The sequence below is a fragment of the Melospiza melodia genome, chromosome 6 (genome assembly GCF_035770615.1).
Source record: "Melospiza melodia melodia isolate bMelMel2 chromosome 6, bMelMel2.pri, whole genome shotgun sequence".
In the NCBI taxonomy this organism is placed as follows: Eukaryota; Metazoa; Chordata; class Aves; order Passeriformes; family Passerellidae; genus Melospiza; species Melospiza melodia.
This window is the reverse complement of record NC_086199.1, coordinates 52,910,150-52,930,227: the sequence shown is the minus strand read 5'-3', so window position 1 is coordinate 52,930,227 and position 20,078 is coordinate 52,910,150. Positions and strand designations below refer to the sequence as shown.

At 42.0% G+C, this 20,078-nt stretch overlaps 1 protein-coding gene across 5 annotated transcripts in view; it reads left to right on the top strand.

Annotated features, from left to right (window-relative positions):
• Positions 1 to 20,078, top strand: part of NAV2 (neuron navigator 2) — a 203,526-nt gene that overhangs the window by 48,936 nt on the left and 134,512 nt on the right. For all 5 annotated transcript variants that reach the window (XM_063158172.1, XM_063158176.1, XM_063158175.1 and 2 more), the window contains 2 exons: positions 6,614 to 6,731; positions 9,901 to 9,953. In XM_063158172.1, coding sequence (XP_063014242.1) covers positions 6,614 to 6,731; positions 9,901 to 9,953 — 171 coding nt within the window. The remainder of the gene's footprint in view (positions 1 to 6,613; positions 6,732 to 9,900; positions 9,954 to 20,078) is intronic.

Below are 20,078 nucleotides of genomic sequence, written 5' to 3'. Positions count from 1 at the left end.
CACCAGCTGGGTAATAATTCAGAGCAGTTGCAACAAACACTTACACATCTGAATAGAATGAATAATTTAGTTGGGTTGCCTTAAGAAATTTTAAAAAAGAAGCAGAGTTATCGCTGTTTCCCAGAAATGTGGGAATTGCAGATGGTTGTAGCTCAATTCTCAAGAGTTGATGGTAACTCCAAAGTTCCAGCACTTTGGGTAATTGAGAGCACTGGCATCATGTTAGATACTAATTAGTGGGTCTATGTGCATATGTGTGTGACAGCTCTGTTTAGGGGCTGCAAATCATAGAACCAGAGAGTGCTTTGGGGTGGAAGGGACCTTAAAGATGATCTCATTGCACCCCCTGCCATGGGCAGGGACACTTCCACCAGAGCAGTCACTCAAAGCCCATCCAGCCTTGTCCATAGGGGACATTCCAGGAGGGCAGTTCTGCTGTCTCACCTGCCTGCTGAGAGGAATCCACCTGCAATCCCAAAGCCCATCACTGCCTCAGACTCGGAGTTTGCTGTGGTTCCCTCCCTTTGTTAGCTGGCTTTGGTGCCAAGCTGCTTGGGAGGATTGAGTGAACAAAGCTGCAGCCCTCCATCCCTCCATCCCGGCTTTCCAGATGTTTGCAGTGTTTGGGCCAGGGAGGAGAAGTGATTCAGTGCTTGCCTCGTGTGTCCTTTCCTTCTGGGCTGGGGGGCACGGGGGATCCAAGGGCACCCCTAAGGACAGTGTGTGTTTGCTTTGAGCCCTGCTGTGCTCAGACCCTCATCCTGAAAGAAAAGGAGCAGACAGAGCTCTTTGCTCAAAGCCCACTAACACCTTAACGTTATCACAGAGAAATGGGGTTATTTATCCTGTGTCCTGCTTTTTAAGCATTTGTTTTGCAAGAATTTATATTGGGGGAAAAAAACATCACATGGTGGTTTTGGATGGCAGTGCAAAGTTTAATTCATTCTGGAGGAGTCAGCATATTACCCTTTTAGTGGGATTTGTGTCTTGGTACAGATGTACAGATAGAGACTTCTGCAGGGTTTAAGAATCATTTAGGGGCAACTAAGGCCACAAATTGTAAGAAAACTTTGAGAAAAAAATTGTGAAAAATGCTGTTAAACTTGATTTTTAAATTTTTTTTTTTACCATTTGCTTCCTTGTTGTCCTTTTGCCAGTAACTCAGCAAAATATTGTCAGGGCCATCATCTCTGTGCCCTTTCAAAATAGCCATTATCCTTCCAGTGCTTCCTTGGAGCCAGAGATGCTTCAGAGGGATGAGTTTTCAGCCAAACCTTTGACTCTCTCTGTTTGGCTCTGGGCTTTGCAGTGTGGTATCTGATAATGAGATCCCTGTGTTGGACTGTGGCATGGATCAGCATGAGGCTGCACTTAGTGTTGCCAGTCAAAAATTGGTGTTTTATGACTCCACATGTGCGATCCCCGTGGCACTGGGCAGCAGTGAGTGTCTGTGGGGCTTTTCCAAAACCCCACAGTGTTGTGAGGGCTGCAGGCATTCCCCTTGGGTCAGCTCAGTGTGTTGTGGCTATTTTTAGGTTTTGGGGTGGTTTTGTTTCCCCTGTGAAGGTCAGCAGGCAGCGTGGTTTGGCTAGCAGCAGCACAGGCACTGCATTGTGGTGGCTCTTCTGGAATGGGAGCTCATCAGTGTGACTAACCCTGCTATTCAATCATGAAAAAAGCCTTGCTCGGCTCTAATTATGCTGCATGATGTCAAAAAGATATTCTTCAGCTGTTACCAGATTCATGAGAGCCTGATTCATGATAATTATTGGGAGAAAACAATCAGAGTCTGATTAGTTCAGAACTGACATGGTAAGGGAAGGAGAGAAAGATTTGAAAATTTACTTGGGCATTGATTATAATTAGGTTTGTGTGTGTGTGGAAATGAGAAACAATGAAGATATGCAGGCATATTTTCTACTTGCGTGGAAGAGAGACATTCTTGTCAAGCAGAATCCTTTGCTTTTCATGCGTGTATTTCAGAATACTGACCCACAGGCAGAAACATCAGGTAGTTTGCATTTAAAGGAGACCCTGGGGTACTGGTAATACCTGGCACGTTACCTAATTGCAGTCCCAGGGATATATTGGGTCTCTAAAGGATCTGCCTGGATTCATTGATTCTCTAAAGGATCTGCCTGGATTCATTGCTGCCGTGGCTTTATCCACAGTTTCTAGGGTGCTTCTCTCATCTGAAATGTGCTTTAAAGAAGCAGCTGTGGGCTAAGGAAAGGGCAGTGGGGAGAAACCCCACTAAATTTCAACATTCTTCACTCTTGTTGATGGAAGGCAGTGTTCAGGCCTTTATCTTTACAGACAGATTTCAAAATCTTTAGAATATGGATTCGTTTTTCCCCACACGTTGGTGTTTTTTGTGCTACATTTTAGTGTTTTAGCTGTAACTCCTTATATACTGAATATTTCCAAAATTGTTACTTCACTGTAATGCTCCTATTTCAAAATCTGGTGGATCAAAGGGGCAGAGAAAAAGTGAGAAGAAAAAGATCTTTCACATAAGTTTTTAATTTGTTCCCAGAAAATTGGATTCCTAAGATCATACACTACAGAGGGAGAAAAAGCTACCAAACAGCTGAGTCCACCTTCAACAAAAGCTGAGTTAAACATTAACCTGCCCTGGACACCAAGAGCTGCTTATGGTGATAATGCCCAAATCACCATGTTCACTTGATTTTACTAACCAGAGTAAAGGAGCTGCCTCCAGAGAGTGGTTTTGATACTTTGTGAAATCCCTGGAAAGTTTTACAGCCCCGTACTGCTGTGTATAATAAGGCAATGTCTCCTGGGTTGTAGTGGGTTGAATATTTCTTATCAAGATTTTTATATGTTTAATTAGACAACTGTTCAGGTAATTTTCATGTGAATATTCAAAAATACCTGAGGAACACTCATAATTGATATGCAGAGATAGGGAAATAGAAAGTTTCTCAGCAGTGTTTTCTTACTTCTTTTATTATTGTTTTTCCAATTATTTGCCTGGTTTTGAGTATTTCAAAACACTGTGTGCTTTGAAACGTATCTCATGTGTCTAGAAATAGCAGCCATTGTGCAATGATTTTTTTCCACTTGTTTGTATGGAAAAGGAAAAGAAACATTAGAAATCTATTTGTGTAGTACATTACAAAGACTTGTAACAAACAGGTTTCAAAAACATCCTGGAAAGTTTCAGTTATTAGCTTAATATATGCCATAAAAACCAGTGGTGACCACAAGGAGCTACTACAATTAGCCTGGGTAATACTGTATGCCTAGGAATGCTTCAGAGATTGCAAATATAGAGCCTAGGCAGTTAAAAAACAATAATTTGCATGTTACACATATTGCAAAATATTGTTGTGTGGTAACATTTTTCAGAGAAACACAGGTTTATTATATCTGTGACATGCTCTCCTAATCAGCTAGTGGAATGAAAGAATATTCCACACTCTTAAATACCCCAGAAACAAATAGTTCCTCCATACTGGTGTGCATTTCATAATGAGCATGAAAGCTCTGCTTGCAGCAGGCTGACTTCAGTACCCAAAGTGAGGTTTACAAGAATGATTTGCTATCAGAGGGAATTTCTCTCTGTGTTATCATAGGCAGTGAATCAGGCTGCAGGTATTTCGGGTTTTTCAAGTTGTCTCCTTTACCAGGAGGAATTCAGGGAGTTCAGGGATTTCTTTGATGCAGTTCTGTTGGAATATATGATTGTAAGAATATAATGAATATAAGATCTGGTGTTCCTGGGTGCAGCAGGAATTAGGGCAGCAGGAAGCAGGTACAGCACAGCAGTTTGGCAATGCCAGCCGAGCATTCTCATCCTGTTATTTGACTTAAAAATCAATCCTAACTGGCTCTCGAGGTCTTGCTGTGATTTTAGGCTCTGCCAGGAGGGGTCTGCTGCTGTTCTGGCTGTAGGGCTGATCCCAGGATTTGTCTGACTGCATCATGGAAGTGATCCAGGATGGAACCGATGCGCTGAAGTATAATCTTAACTTTTCTGAAAGCCCTTCAGTGATAAATTAGGACATGCATTGCAGCCTTGCCATTAAAGGAAACATGGTTATTGTGTTTGATAAATTCCCTGTCAGCTGAATTGAAGGGATGGTGCGGAGGGTTGGACCCTTGCACTTGCAAAGTAAATGGTTTATAACCTGTTTCCTCATATGTCTTCACTCCTAGATAAGAAAGCTAAAACCATGTGGCAGAAAAGTAGGTTAAGTCAACCCCAGTTCCTTGAAGTCATTGAATCTTCTAAAATATTTTCCTGTTATGGAAAATGTGTTCTTCTAAAAGGAGCTAAGGAACACAATGACTGGTTTGTGCAGCAATGTGGGTTTTTTGCCCCTTTTCTTGTTCAGCTGGGGAAATCACTGCTGTGTACTCAGCCTTTATTTCATTGAGATGTTTTTCAGCTCTGGGGGTGTTTTTCATGGGGGTGTTTCAGTGTTTTTTTCTGTTCAAGCCATGATGCTTTTGGCATAGGAAATGCACATCCTGCTGCTCTGAAGGGGAAAGTGAAGGATAGATGGTGGAAAACAGGGGCATATCTTTCAGGTATTAAGTGATTTGTTCATGGCTGCTACCAGTTGTGTTTTACAGGTTAAAAAAACCCACAAATGAACACTTGATAACAAAAACTAGACTATAGTCTATGAAGACTATAACAAAAACCTCAGTTCTTCATTTTATCACATTAACATTCTGTCACCAATGCAAGAGGAGTATAAAATTACAATTCTTGTATTACATCCAGGTTGCTCTGTCTTGTGGCAAATGCTTGCCCCCTAGACTTGGTAAAAAGCTGGCTTTTGGTTCCTGTGAGAGAGGCCATCACCACCACACTGGAAATGTGTTGTGGTGTTGGGTCCCCAGGACGAGGTGGGAGATGAGAATTTGACTCCGAGTTCTCAGAAGGCTGATTTGTTATTTTATGATATTACATTATATGATATGATACTATATGAGATTATATTAAATGCTATATTATATTATATTATATTATATTATATTATATTATATTATATTATATTATATTATATTATATTATATTATATTTCATATCATATCATATATCATATCATATATCATATCATATATCATATCATATATCATATCATATATCATATCATATATCATATCATATATCATATATTATGTTATATTATATAATATTATATCAGATAATATAATGTAATGTAATATATATAATATTATATCATATATTATATTATTTAATATTATATTATATTATATTATATTATTCATAGTATAGTATATGAAAATTGTATACTAAAACCTTACTAAAAGAGAAAGGGGACATCAGAAGGCTGAAACAAGAATGATGATAAAAACCTGTGACAGGCTCAGAGAGTCCAACACAGGTGGCTGTGATTGGCCATTAATGAAAAACAATTCACATGCTGGGTAAACAAGTCTCGAAATCACATTCCAGAGCAGCAAAACAGGGAGAAGCTGAAGCTTCCCAAGAGAAGAAATCCCGGTGAAGGGATTTTCAGACAATATCACGGTGACAGAATTGCAAGGCTGGATGGAGATGCTCCTGGAATGAGGAGCTGTGGGTCAGTAAGGGAGAGGATCATTTGTAGGGTCTGTGAGGGTTGGGATGGCTGGTGCTCCAGGAAGCACATGGAATCACATCTGCTTGCTGATAGACTGGCTTGGGATGAATGTGTTCCCAATATTCTAGACACTCTTCAGAGTACGGATGAACATTAATATTTTTATATTTAAAAGGTAAAATCCTGATATTTAATTGTTTTTACCCTATTTTTTGGGAACATAATAGGTAATTTTACAAAATCTTAATTCAGAATATTGTCCTATGCAAAGAATATTGTTATTTAATTCGTAGTGAATAATTTAGCTTCTTTTTATAACCTAGCATGAAAAGTTTTTATAGGTTTTCTGGAGATATTGAATAAGTTGTGCTGGCATATGATGAGCAGTACTTAATGCAAATTAAAGAGAGATTTTGGCTGCTTGGTGTGCTTAGTTTTCAGGTAACACATTTTGAAATAAATTCCAACAGCTGGAAGTTTGCATAATAGATTAAAAGTGATTCAATGGGCCTGTTTAACCTGTGAGATGGAATTTATTAAAATTGGTGGGTATTTAGGACCTTTAAAGGTTTCTTTGGTAATACAATGAAGGAGTTTCCTCACAGTGAAACTGCTGTATGGCTAATATCTACCAGAAGCTTTTTTGGGAAAAGAACCTTTAAAACTATCTCAATAACAGCTATAAAGAAAAAAGCTTGGGTGGAAATTGAAATCTCTTGTGCGCACTCAGTGCTGCTGTAGAATATTCCAGTGACTCCTGATGGTCCATTCAAGCTGTAACATGTCCAGGGGCTCACTGTCATCTGCCTTGGGCTTTGATGTCAGGTTGCTGAATAAAAAAGTCCATATTGCAGTAAGCTGAACACTTGATCTGCACAAAGCCTTGAGTTTTAATGCTGTTGGCTTGTTTAGAAGAGGGGAAAGAAGAAGGCAGTGGTCTGAAAGCAGCCTTTTGGATACTGGGAGAAACAAAGACTTCTCATTTTTCAGGTTGAGTAACAGTTTGTTTGTGTTTCTCTGTCTCCTAACAGATTTATACGGATTGGGCTAATCACTATCTGGCAAAATCTGGGCACAAGAGATTGATAAAAGATCTGCAGCAAGATGTGACTGATGGAGTCCTGCTGGCTGAAATAATCCAAGTTGTAGGTGAGTGACTTTCTGTGCTTGTGCCAAGCATCCTCCAGCTAAATCAGACAATCCCTGTTTTTATCTTCCACACTAACACAGAGTGCATGGGGGGCTATCCATCACACTGCATGGAATTATGTGGATCATTTTCCTTCAGAGGCTTTGGTAATTAATTTGAAAAAGCTTCGTCTTGTAGTGGAAAAATACTGGATGTTGCTAATAAGATCTCCTGACACAGCAGGGTTACTCCACATGGCTGAATGATAGAAAAAACAACTCAGGAGATTTTTTTTTTTCTGCTAGGATGCTGTTAACCCTCACTATTTCTAATACTTCTTGGGTACTGGTCTGAATATAATTCACAGTGATACTGCCTCCTGTGTTTAACCTCCTGCCTCCAGTTGGATTTGGGAGATCCATATATACAGCTGGGAAAGGAGAGAGGGTGTAATTTTTGTGTGGCAGAAAAAGAAATGTTTCTTAACGAGTTTTCAGATGAGGAAAATCACTTACCATTAGGACAAATCTCAAGTGCAGGCTCAGTTATTTTATCCAAAGCCTTTATTTCTCTTAAATTAGTGCATTAATGCACGTGGATAATGAAAGTTCTGCATATTGTTCCTCTTCCCTTGGGCCTGGATCCTTCATTAGTTCCTTCAGAGGCTCATCCATCTGGGGATGCCACAGAGCACATGCATGGGCCAGTGGAGATGGATGGAATGGGAAAGCTGCTAATGGCAATTAGGACAGCCATTGTTGGGAGCAAACAGACAGATCTGAGATGCAAATTAAGGAGCAGGACATCAGTGCATGCATATTTATTGTGTGTGTTTGAGGGGCTGTGAGGGAGCTGCTCCTGGGTTTGAGGTAGGGATCTGCAGGCCCTGTTCTGGGATGACACTGAAACATCTTCCAGTGATTCCACTGGGATATTTTAGAGAAGATTTTGTCTCTCTGCTGTAGGGCAGCACTGTGTCTCAGCAGCATTGTAGAGCTGAGGTGTAAAAACGGGCCATGGATTAATTGATGATTGTGTGTTGACAGGCATTCACTTGGAACAATGCTCCTTCCTACATCCCTTTCCTTTAATAGGAATAGGTTTTGGAAACCCAGGAGCAGTTAGGTGTTGATTCCTTTCATGCCTGTCTGGCTGCCCTGCCTTAACACAGTTGTAGGAAACTTCTGCATGAGAACATGTGTGCAAGAATCCACCATCAAAATGTGGACTTGGTTCCTTCTACCAAATATTCAAATGTAGCTCTTTGAGTACTGACTTGTGAAAACCCCTATGAAATTCAAATTATTCCTTCTAAAATACATAACCAGTTACTGCTTTGATCACCTTTGCAGGGTTTTTCTTTGGTCATTTTTATAGCTGCCTTTTGGCTAATATTTAAGATAAGGTCTGCAAGGTTTCAAAAGTTGAAGTATGAGGGGAAGGATTTCTTTATGAAGAACCTTTTTCATGTGGAAGAAAGGTCATATTTAAACATTCTGAGTTTAATCCAGCAAATTAATAGTGCAGAAAAGTAATTTGTTTCTGCTGTGTATGGCCTTTAGGCAGCTGCATCTCATTGTCACAAAGATGAGGAGGGCTTTCTGGTGTAGAAGCAGCTTTTTCTGTAGCCTGCAAAATCCAAGCTTTTTTCCTAACTACACAGTAAGAAAGCTTTGATATGCAGTGCAGGAGGGGGTTTTAATGTTATGGTGTGCTATGTGCAGTGGCAGCTATTTGCAAGTCAATTAAAATGCATTCACATCATGCTGGTTCATTTCAGTTCAAAATTTATGAGCCTGTAAAAGAATATGTAAGTCCTACATGCCTTAGTAATGCCATATAAACATAGCTGCTGTGTTTAAATCCATGAAGGGAGACACTGGGTGTGACCTGGGTTCCTGGAGGTGTCTCTGTACATGTGTCCCAAACAACTGACACCTCCTTCACAAGTTCCCTGGTCTGCTTTCAAGTAGCTGTGAATGGTGCCCATTTATAGCAGTGCAGCTATCAATTTTTAAAATGTTATAAACTTACTACTACGACATGGGTGCACAGGACTTGGAAAATGGGATTTAGTGAATTAATCTTTGTTTCTGTATGGCCAAATCTGAGATGGCATTCCTGGGAGCAGCGTGTGCTTTTCATGTGTGGAGGCTGATGGAGCACACTGTGGAGAACACTGTGAATTCAGTCTCTCTCAGATCAGCATCAGTTTCTCATTGCATTGTGTGCTGTGCCATGGGTGTGTAAAATGGGAGCTATCAGGCAAGAGTGAAGCTGTGTTACTGCTTTGTTTCCCATGGCTATGACTGCCACTGGAATATTGTGCCAAATGTGGTCCTCCTGACAGAGGGGATCCATGGAGTGGATGGAGTTCTGCCTGGTGTCCTGAGAATACAGGAACAAAATACAGCTTTTAATGCAAGAATCAAATGGGATGGCAGTGCCTGCCTTTATTACAGTGAAAAAGCTGTGGGAAACTGAACTTTGGTTCTAACTGGTTCTTCACACTCAAAGACAAAAGTAATTTCAGCATCCAAGGCTGAAAGGTGAAACAGAGCAAACTCAGACTCTGAGGCAAAGATTGTCCACCTCAGGGATTTCATTGTTTTACCTCTGACCTTAAAGATGGAAACTGTGCTCTTCTAAAGAGGCAAACTCTGTTCTTCTGCTCTTTGGCAGGTTGGGGTAGCATGTGAGCCATGGTCAAGAATCTTGAGAAGTTGTTCCATGATTTGTGCTTTAAAAAAGAAAGAAAAAAAATATTAGTATTGATCATAAATTTGTCATTTGTGTTTAAAACCTGCGTTCGCCGTGCAAGCAAACCACGTGCCATGCTAACATCTCTGCATGTGCAGTGCTCACTTTTGCAGCCAGCCGTGGTTCAGCCTGCAGAGCTCACTGGCACCTTTCCTGCAGTGTAGAGGAGTTCCCTGTCGCTGTGCTGGGGCTCTCAGAGCAGTTGGTTCCTGCCCCAGCTGTCTCTGGAGGCACAGCCCATAGAGAACTCCAGCTGCTTTTTTCTTTTTGTGGCTCTCACTGTTTCGCACGTTCACTTGGCCTGGACGGCTACAATCCAAAACCCCTCCACTGAGCTGGCAGCAGGTGCTCAAGAAGTCATTGGAATAAATGCCCTTGGTTTAGGTTTTTTGCTTTATTGCCTCTTTTTTTTTTTTTTTTTCCTTTCAGCAAATGAAAAGATTGAAGACATCAATGGCTGCCCAAAGAATAGGTCTCAAATGGTGAGTAGTAAAGTGGTTTGTGTGTGAGTGGCTGAGTGACAGTCTCAGACTTCAATGTCTGAGACTTTTAGTAACAATTTTTAATTAATTTTTCACAGTAGTGGACTAAAAGTATAATCTTCAGAACATAAATATTACAGTTCTTGCCCTGTTGTACTCCACAGCAGTTGGATCAGGCCTTATAATATATCACATATTTACAATTGAGATTATTTTTACATTGCTACTTTATATTTCTGAAATATCACATAATTAAACAGAAATATATAGAAATAATTAGGTATTTGAAAGTATGATTAAGAGTTTCTGTATCTTTTGAAATGAAACTAAGTAAATGAGCAGTATGAATGAAATGAAAAAATTTCATTAGATTCAAGGTGCAATTTGTTGACAGGTGGGAAGTTGGTTTGTATCTTGCTTGTATTTAATATTCGAACCTGGAGAACCAAAAATCAGTTCCAGGAAAATTAAAAGTATAATAATACCTCAGGAGTGTATTTGCTGTGAGTATTGCTGAAACTAAAGGTATAGCAGAATTTTATGAAGAACCCAAATAATAAAAAACTTGTTTTTAAAATACATTTAAATGAAAAGTTTTTAAAATTTATGATACAGAATGAAGTAGCCTTGTTTGAAGTATCTTGAGAAAAAGCCATTTTGCAACATAAATTCTGTTGTCTTCCTTTGGCATTGCAAGTGCTTGCTTTGGGACACTTGGATATCTGTTCTCTGTGGGAAACTTTTAATGTTTTTTTATTTTTATGAGCGTTCCTGTCTGTCCCTACCTCCATGCCTTCAGCATGAGCATGGCCACTCATGTAGTAAAATGAAATCAAGATTTAGGGAGAGCTTGACATCCTAAGTCAAAACTCACACTCTGTTCTTCTCTTCTCTCTTGGCTGTTTGCTTGGAAGTTATCAATCTTGTTGAAAGCATGGAGCAAGCACTCTGTAGAAAGCAAACCATCAGGAAGATTTATCATTGCTCCTTTCTGCTGCTTTGAACAGGGTGGTTGCTATTCTCACTGTGGCCACAGCAGCTGTCTGGAGTATAAATAATGAGGAAATTTTGACAAATACTATAATGTTCCACAGGCGTGTCTCAAGGCCTGAATTTCATTCAGGACCAGAGTCTGTAACCAGCTCCAGGACGTTGCAGCTAAAAAAGTCACTTCAAGTCATTATTTTGAATGAGGAGAAAGTGCTGCTCTGTTGGATAGAGGGATGCATGTTGCTTATGAAATCTGGCTCAAGTTGTAGCCAGAGGCATGCAGGGGGCATGTGCTGGTCAGGAATGCTGGGCAGGGCTGGAAGCACACATTTGGTCTGTGCTGCCTCCTCTGATGTTGCTCCACTTGCTCGTTCAGGAGGCTGCAGTGGGTGGGACTGACCCCCCACTCATCAGCCCTGCAGTTTTCCTCATGTGAGAAAAATGAGAATTATGCTTGTGGCTTGCTTTTATCAGTCAGGTGCACATGGTTACAGAGCTCTTTGTGGTCTGACTGTAAAAAAGAGTGTTGTTTCCCAGAGGAGCTGTGGCTGCTCCATCCGTGGAAGTGTTCAAGGCTGGCTTGGAGAAACATGGCGTAGTGAAAGATGTAACCAGAAGATCTTTGAGGATGCTTCCAACCCAAATCATTCTGGGATTCTTCCAAGGCAGAACATAGGAATCCTCATGGGGTGGTGTTGGTGCAGTAGTTAACTGCAGTGTTTAGGGAGACAGGACAGACAGAGCTTGTTTTAGGTACAGCAGTCTTCATCCTTTGCATTTCAGTGCACTCTGTTAATACAGCTTACAGGGCCCTGCAGCATGTGGAAGCTGGTGTTTGTGTCTGGTAGCTCTGGCTCAGAGAGGTGGCAGAGGCAAGGCCATCCAGACCCTTGGGTAATATCCACTCTTTTTTCAAATGAATCTTTCAGTTCCAAGTGTCCATATCCATATCAGAGTGCTTGAAACGTGAGCAGCACAGATGAGAAGATTTGGGGGGGATGTAAAAAAAAATAGCACCAATGAATGGAGATTTAACTTCACTCATTGTGTAGGAATCCAGCAGATCTCAGAGGGAAGGAAGCCTTCTACCATCCCCTTTTCCCTTTGCAGAGTGACACACGTGAGCTGAGCTGTGAAGAATCAGCTCACTCCCTGCCAGGTGTATCAGCTTAGAGAGCTGGACCAGACCTGTGCCTTCCCCAGTCCATCCAAGGACGTGGGGAAAGCAGTGTGTTCACTGGCATGTGGCACAGTGCCAGGCTGGTGGTGCCCAGCCTGAGGGAGCTCTCTGCAGAGCCAGACCTGGCCCCTCTGCCTCGTTCCCTGGGTTGGAGAGCATCAGGTAAATTGGCCCAAACCGAGCATCAGGGACAGCTTGGGTCTGTCAGGCTCCAAGCCAGTGCTAATAAGCCTTGGAAAGTGAAGTTCAGCACTGCAGAACCATGTGGGACCATCAGTGCTTATCAGCCTTGTCCCAGTGCCAGAAATGACATGACAAGGACCCCACTGGCTCCATGAAAAATCACTTAGGTGAGAACCTGTCCTCCCATCATCATCCTGTCTGGGTTGTTCTGCTGACGGGAGTATCCCTGTCTTCCTTTGCTCCAGATAAGAGTTGACTGCCTTTTCTATAATCCATTATACACTATTCTGTAGCTCTTCCTCTGCATAAAATCTGTTTCAGGGCTTTTTTTCCCCCCAATCCTCTATATTTTCATGCTGTGGATATTTGTCTAAACAAAAGCCTGCAATTCTGGTGATTGGTTTCAGCTGCATGCAGAAAATACTGTGGGTAAGAGAGGATGTGCTTGTATGGAGCACAGGCCCTGGGACCAAGAATATTTGGAGAGCATTTCAGCATTTGGGTTTAAAAAAAAAACAAACCAGAAAATGTTGACATAGTCCTTGATAACTGGGTGAAGGTCATTAAATCAGGGCCAGTTTTCTCTCCTGCACACTTCTGAAAAGAAGACGTAGGTGAATAAACCTGAGTAGGGCTATCTCTGCTAATATGGTTTGTTTATAGAAAAACAGATATTTTCCCTTTTTTTTTCTTATTTGCTTCTTGTTTAGGGCGTGATTTTAGAGTTTAACGTGTGGCATTTTGCAGATTATGGGAGGTTAGTACCTGCCCTCCTAGGTATTACAGATTATTCTTACTCATGTGGGTGCCTTTGCAAGTGCTGAATGTTACCTCTTGTAAAAGGGTTCATACCACTTACATTTGTAAAATGATGAGCAGAACCCAAAGTGTATGAGCTGCCTATGCTACATTATATATGTATGAATATTACAAAGCTGAAACGTGCTGAAAGGAAGAGAGTTGGAGAACCTGTGGGTGGATACACCAGACTTTCATCTCCCCGTGTCTGGGGAAGCTGTGGGACACCCAGGACAAGAATTTGGAGCAGCAGAAAGGCTTAACAAACACCACAGCACCTCCTATAAATAGGGCAGGAAATTACTGTGGTCCGCCTGTGGGCTGGGGCTTGGGCTTTCATATTTTCCAGGATCACTTTGTGTCTGTAAGTGTGTGTTCTCAAACAGCAAAAGGGAGGTGTTTATTTTTTTAATGTGTTGACAGGAAGTTTTTAGGAGTCATCTCTTTCTGGTGCAGATACCAAGCTGTGGTGGTAAACTGATATCACTCAGCCTTCCTACTGCTGCTTGTCCTGCAAACAAAGGACCTTGTGCTGACTGCAGTGGGCATCAGAGCCAGCACTTCTTCCCAAGAACTGGATGGAAGTTGCGATGAAGGTCGTGTTTTCAGTACGATACCTTAGTTTTCAAGGAAACCTTGATTCCATTGATGGGAATTTGACTATTATTTGAATATTGGACTGATTTCTTGTGCTCTGATGATGAGCTGTTTTGTAATGTGTGCGACACCTAAGGAACAGTTTGTATGGAAATTTTCCAACATGGTGAGGACCTTGGTTTTGACTTCAACACCACTGTTGGAGAAGGGCATTCACTCCCCTCCTCCGTGTGATCCCTGCCAGGTCCATACATTATTTTTTTTATTCTTGAAAGAGCATAGATGTTGAAATCTCCATTACTAAGTAGTTTGTATGGCATGTGTCATCCATATTTCTGTGTTCTTTTTCTCAAGAGCACTTTAATGAATTGATGTAATGGGTGTGAGTGCTGCCATGGTGTGGCTCATGCTTACAGGAGATAGCTGGGCTCACACACTCATGGTTGGGAGGAATAATATGAGCTGAAACCATCTGCATGACCTGAGCGTGTGTGTGTGTGTGTAATATCCGCTAAGGGAGGGAGCTGCTGTGTTATGTACAAATTTATGTTATGTACAAATAACTAAAAGTAGCTGCTGTATTTAAAAAAAAAATAATTGTTGCGTGTTTTCTCATGGAAAACAATTCTGTCTCTGCTCTTCGAGAGCAGGCACCCACTGTAACCTGCTGCTCTGAAAGCTGGGGGCAGTTTTATACACCAGTGCTGCCCAAGCATCGCCATAGGAAGGTGCAGGGAATCTGCCAGTAAATCTGTTGCTCCAGCCCCCCTGAGTCCCACAGCCAAGGAGGGCTCTGCTGCTGCTGGGGCATGTGCTGCTAATTCAGGGCAGCAGCCCTGCTGCAAGATCAAAGGCATCACAAGCATGCTTTTGCTCTGTGAATTCCTAGCGCAGGATTTCTGTATCCCAGGGGTTAAATATAGCCGTGTATTTTCAAGTAATCCAACTCCAAGGCTGAGCAAATGTAGTCAAAGGGAACTTTCCCATCATCTGAGCCTTCCCCCACTTTGCCTGGGGAGCTGGTAACTCACCAGGAGCACATGTTTGGGAATTTGATTGGGTTTGATGCTGCCATGGTAGCTCATGGTGTCCTCTGGCCCTAACCTGTGGTGCACCCAGCTGAAGGGTTTCTGTTGGTCATGTATGAACCCACGTTGTGATGCAGACAAGAATGATTTACTGCAGAGGAGATCTGCCAGGGTGTTTGTACTTAGCTGTCCTTCAGCCTCGGTTTCTGTGACTCTTTCTCCAAGATGAGATTGATTTTACTGACTCTGTGTTTCCCAGATACCCAGGCTGTTGTTGTGCTGCTGTGCTGCCCATTTGTGCATGGTTTTCAGGGAGGCAGGTGTGGTTAGGTCAGAGGTTTCTGTGCTGCAGAGCTTGCAGCCCAAATAAACCACGAGCCCCCCACTGGGCCCCCATCATCGTACACAGGAAATCACAGGATAATTGGAGCTGGACCAGCTCAGGAAACACCAATATGCACATCTCCCTGCCATGAGACACGGCAGTGTCACCTAGCAGAGGTTTGTTTCATTCTGGAAGGGATGGCTCCCAGAGCTCTGTGTGCCTGTGGGGATGGGTGATAAGGCAGTGTGATAAGGCCTCCTGCACTGGATGGGTGTGTGGGGTGCCTTTGGGGACATTGCTGCTGACACTCTCATTTCATGAAGGATCACCTTCGTGGTCCCCAGTGGGCTGCTCTCAAATCTTCACCCTTCACAGTGATGCAAGAATTTGTGCATCATCTGTCTCTGAAACAGTGTGAGGTTCAGCAAAGAGCAACAAAGTAATTTTTATTGAAAAAATGCAATGTACAAGCTTCAGTATAAAGACAGAATTAGATTCTGTTTGATCATTTACATCACAGTTAAATGGAATTACTGCATTTTGAATACTTATGGTTCCGCCCACCCTGTATTCATGAAACAGCAAATGGATTGAGGGGCCAGGATCACTCCACATGTGTATATGGGGGTGTCTGTGGCTTCCACTTATATATTTACACCTACACCAAAGTCTGGAAGCACCATTAACATAATTTTCTGCCATGACCATTGCTGATATAAAATTATTACGTTAATGTACCTTTTATGCAATACTTTGCAAACACACAGCTTCTTATTGTGCTTGGCAAAAATGGGGAAAATTGTGAAATCATGGTCGAGAACCTTTTCTAACTAACAAGAAAAAGTTTGGTTGATTTGAGGACAGGTAGAAGTAAAAATTAATTTATTATTCTCCTTTAGCTTGGTGCTGAAGGATTGAGATTGTATGGAAATTACTTCTCCTGCCTGGGTGTTTCTTTTATGGGAGATGCAGTGATAAGCTCTTCACTGTGGCATATCTGTGAAAACAGATCATAGCTGTCACAAAGAATTCAACAGTCCAGAGAAATAAACTTTTTGTGTCTGTGTCCTGTCATAGATCTTTCATTTGCAGCCATTGCTTGTACAGTGTAATGAGTGATAATGGTTGTTTAATTAGCTATTCCTTGGTGGTAGTGCATATTCAGAGCATTTTGTTCTTCTGGGTTTTGTGCAGAGCTATTTTTACACACACAAGTGGTATTATTGCACTTGTTCTGGGCAGTTATGCAGGGGAATTTCAGTAGGAGATGCTACCCAGGTGCAAGGAAGGAGGGGGCACATGTGTGTTGGTGGCCCTGGAACAAATAAATCCCTTGGGAACAGGTGAGGCTGGGAGCCCAGGGCTGCAGGCACAGGAATGCCAGTGGGGAGGGAGCTCAGTGCTGGGAATGGGCTCTGGCCACAGCTCCTGCCCAGGGACCCTTCAGGAATGAACAACTGTCCGAGCCTGCATTGCAGGAGGTGCTTTCTGAACCACTTTCATTAAATTCTGGATTCCTGCTGCAAGTTCAAGTTACTGATACACAGAGCCTTCAGCATCTGAGCTGGTGTTTGAGGACAGAGCAGCCTGCCCTTGGTGCACTGGTGGTGTTGGTGTCAGTCCTTCCTTCTGAGCATTTGTGCACTCTGGAAAATATTGGTTTGTGTAAATTTCAAGGATCTTTTAGGAAGAAGTCCACCTTTGCTAGATATTGGTGTCATTTGAGATTGAATCACAGAATGATGAAATTGTTTGGGTTGAAGGGATTGTGACGACCACCTGGCTCCCACCCCTCTGCCACGGGCAGGGACACCTCCCACTGTCCCAGGCTGCTCCAAGCCCTGTCCAGCCTGGCCTGGGACACTGCCAGGGATCCAGGGGCAGCCCCAGCTGCTGTGGGCAATCAGCACCCTCACAGGGAAGGATTCCTTCCTAATGTCTGATCTAAACCCGCTCTCTCCCAGTTTAAAGCCATTCCCCCTTTCCCAGTTGGACAGAACAGAACTTGTAGCCGGCAGCCCCAGATGGAAAAGGGTCTTCCATGGGCAGCCAGGAAGGTGGGAATAATGCATCCATGGGAGTCACTGCTGTCCTAATGATGGGCTTCTTGAGCACAGCCATGGCTTCTCCCCAGCTCTTCCTCTTCTCGGTACACAGGGACAGAGATTCAGTGCCAAGAAATACAGTTATTGTGGTATGTGCTAAAATACTGTCAAGAGAGTTTCATCTGTATCCTAAATTGATGATTCTCCAGAGGCGGGATTCTTTGTTGATACTTGTTTTGCAAAGTTGTTGCTTGATCATAATTTAGAACATCTCACAAACCCAAATTCACAAATTATCCACTTTAACTTTTCAAAGGTCTGATTCTGAAGAGCTAATAAAAAAATAACCTTTCCAAGAATATTTTTCGAAGAAAATGCTCTTTACTTTTGTTTTTCCCCATAGGAAAATGTCAGTTTTAAATAAATAAACCTGAAAAAACAAACCTGAAAGAAAGCTGAGTGAATCAGGAGCATTTCTACCACCCTCCATGTGTCTGTCCCTGAGCAGATCAGCTTTGGCAAACCAGGGAGTTGCCCTGGATGGCCTGAATCCATGCACAGCACCCAGTGCCCCTTGGATGCCCTTTGTTGTCATCAGGAATTTGGCCAGTGTGAAGCTCTGTGGGATTTGCTGCCCTCATTTCTATTCACACTGGGCATGTTGGGAGGGAATGTTGAGTATTTGTCCCATTATTTCTGCAGGAAGAGCTGCAAACGCAGGATAGCAAAGGTTTTACCAGGGTCAAAGAGAAGAGGATGCATGAGATGAGGGTTAAGCTGGTTCTCCAGCTTTAGACTAATGCCCAAACTCTCCTTGTCTTTAAAAACCCAAAGTATGGCAGTTTTAAGAGAGCACTCAACTCTTCATGTATATTTGAGCAGATTTTTTTTCCTGTGGGCATATCTGCCACAACCTGGCTTCAGAATACAGACTAGCTTCATTTACCATTTTATTTTATTTTAAATTTTATTTTATTTTATATTTATTTTTATTTTATTTTTAAGGTACCCAGCAAGTTCTGTCAAAATCCTGAAACTTAATTTTGGGAGACATTTTTATCCAAGTAGTCAGGAGCAGCAGATGAACGCTGGGAGCGATGTATTATTTTCTTTTTAAAAAGATACATTTTGAATGGGATAACTGCTAATGAAGATTTATTTTAAACAGAGCAATAAGAGTTAGTATTTCTATCCTTCTGGGACAAATGGAATTTGCAATTCTGCTTTGGTGTTTTTTTATATATAATTATATTTAGGAAATAGAGGAAATGAGATGTTATTGCAATGGAGAGCCCTTCCTCCCCCAAAACTCCTGGATTCTAAGAATTGTCAGTGTAATGACTTAAGATTTTAAGGCTCTTTCTAAACTTTTGGATATAAAATATGAGAGTAAATGCCTTATTCAAAAGTACAGACAAGGAATAAATTTTGTCCCAAGGAACAGCTTGTGTTTCTTAGGCTATTTCCTTGTTTCTGCACTGTATGTGAAGTCAGCTGGAATATTGCATAAAGGTTTGTGAGACCTTAAAAACTTCCATGTGAATTCATTCTTTTTTCTTTTGAAAATTAATATACTACACATAAATTTGAGCCACAGGCTGCATAAGCACTGGTTTCAGTATTAGAAATGAGTTTTCTGGATAAGCTCATCAAAACTCCCCATTTATCACTGTAAAAGTTGGGAGCAGAGGTCTTGCATCACAATATGAGAAACCTCCCCTGGTTTGCAAGTGAAGGAGCCTACAACGAGTTTAATTCTGTTTTTTGTTTAGAAAAACACCCGTGTCTGTGCCAGGGGCAGCTCTAGTTATCCTTCAGCTTGTGTGTTGGACAAACAGCTTTGGCTGGGGCTGTGTCCATACTCAGATTTTGTCTGAGATATTCAGTGTTCCACACGTCAGTGCCCACCTGTGGCTCTCCATTTATAGGCTACAGGATGGGGATATTTTGGCTTGGGGTTTTTTTAAATTTGTTTCTGGCATATCCTGTTCTGCTCATACAGGCCAGGGCATGTTTCCTCTCCAGCACTGGCAAGAATAGAAATTGAAATTGCTGCACAAGGTCTGGTGTGATTATCTGGTCCTGGGCAGTTCTCCATGTGCAGCACTCAGCCGTGGTGACTCCTGTTCCCACCTTGTCAGGTTATTCATGTCAAGAGGGAGTTTTCAGGTGGCTTTTCCTTCTCTGAATATGAGAATGATGGTACTTGATACGTTATGTCTGAGCAGAAATTGAATTTCACAGCCTTGTTGCAGTTTGTTTTCCTCATAATCTCCTAATTAGAAGGAAGCAGGAGGAGGAGCCCCAGAGGCTGCCAGCCCCTCTGGTGTGGGCTCTGCTGTCCTTGGTTGGCATTTAGGGACATTTCAGGATGAATACCCATCATAAAAGAATGTGGGACTGATAGCACATGTTGATAGTAGATTACTCCTGAAATAGTTTAAATGTGATGATCTAAAATTGCAAGTTAATTTGAATATTTTGTCTGGGAGGTTTAATAAGGCTTAGTTTGGGATACCCCAGTAATGTTTCTGAGTGGGATAAGCACTGTGGGTGGCTGTGCTTGGTTTTCCTTCTTTTGCACAGCTTTCCCCTGTTTTGGGTAGGCAGGGATTGAGAGCATCCAGCTGCCATCTTTCCTGCTTTGCTTCTGCTATGTTAAACGTTGCTGACAAAGCAAATGAGAAATCAGAATTGTTGGCCAAAAAAAACAATTGTAGCTCACAGTGCAACAGAAAATATCCACTCCCCTTTGGCAAATCTGGTCGTTTCACATCTGCTTAAAGGGTTTGAGCAATATGGACTTGGCAGAAAAGGGGCCTGTAGAGTCTGGGTGATGATTTGCTGCTGAATGCTGTGATTACAGGCAGGCAACTGTACTTTAACTGTACTTTGTGCTGGGAGTCACCAGGATGCAGAGTCTTTGGGGTTTTGCTTACAATCATAGAATGGTTTGGGTTTAAAGACCCTCGTGTTCCA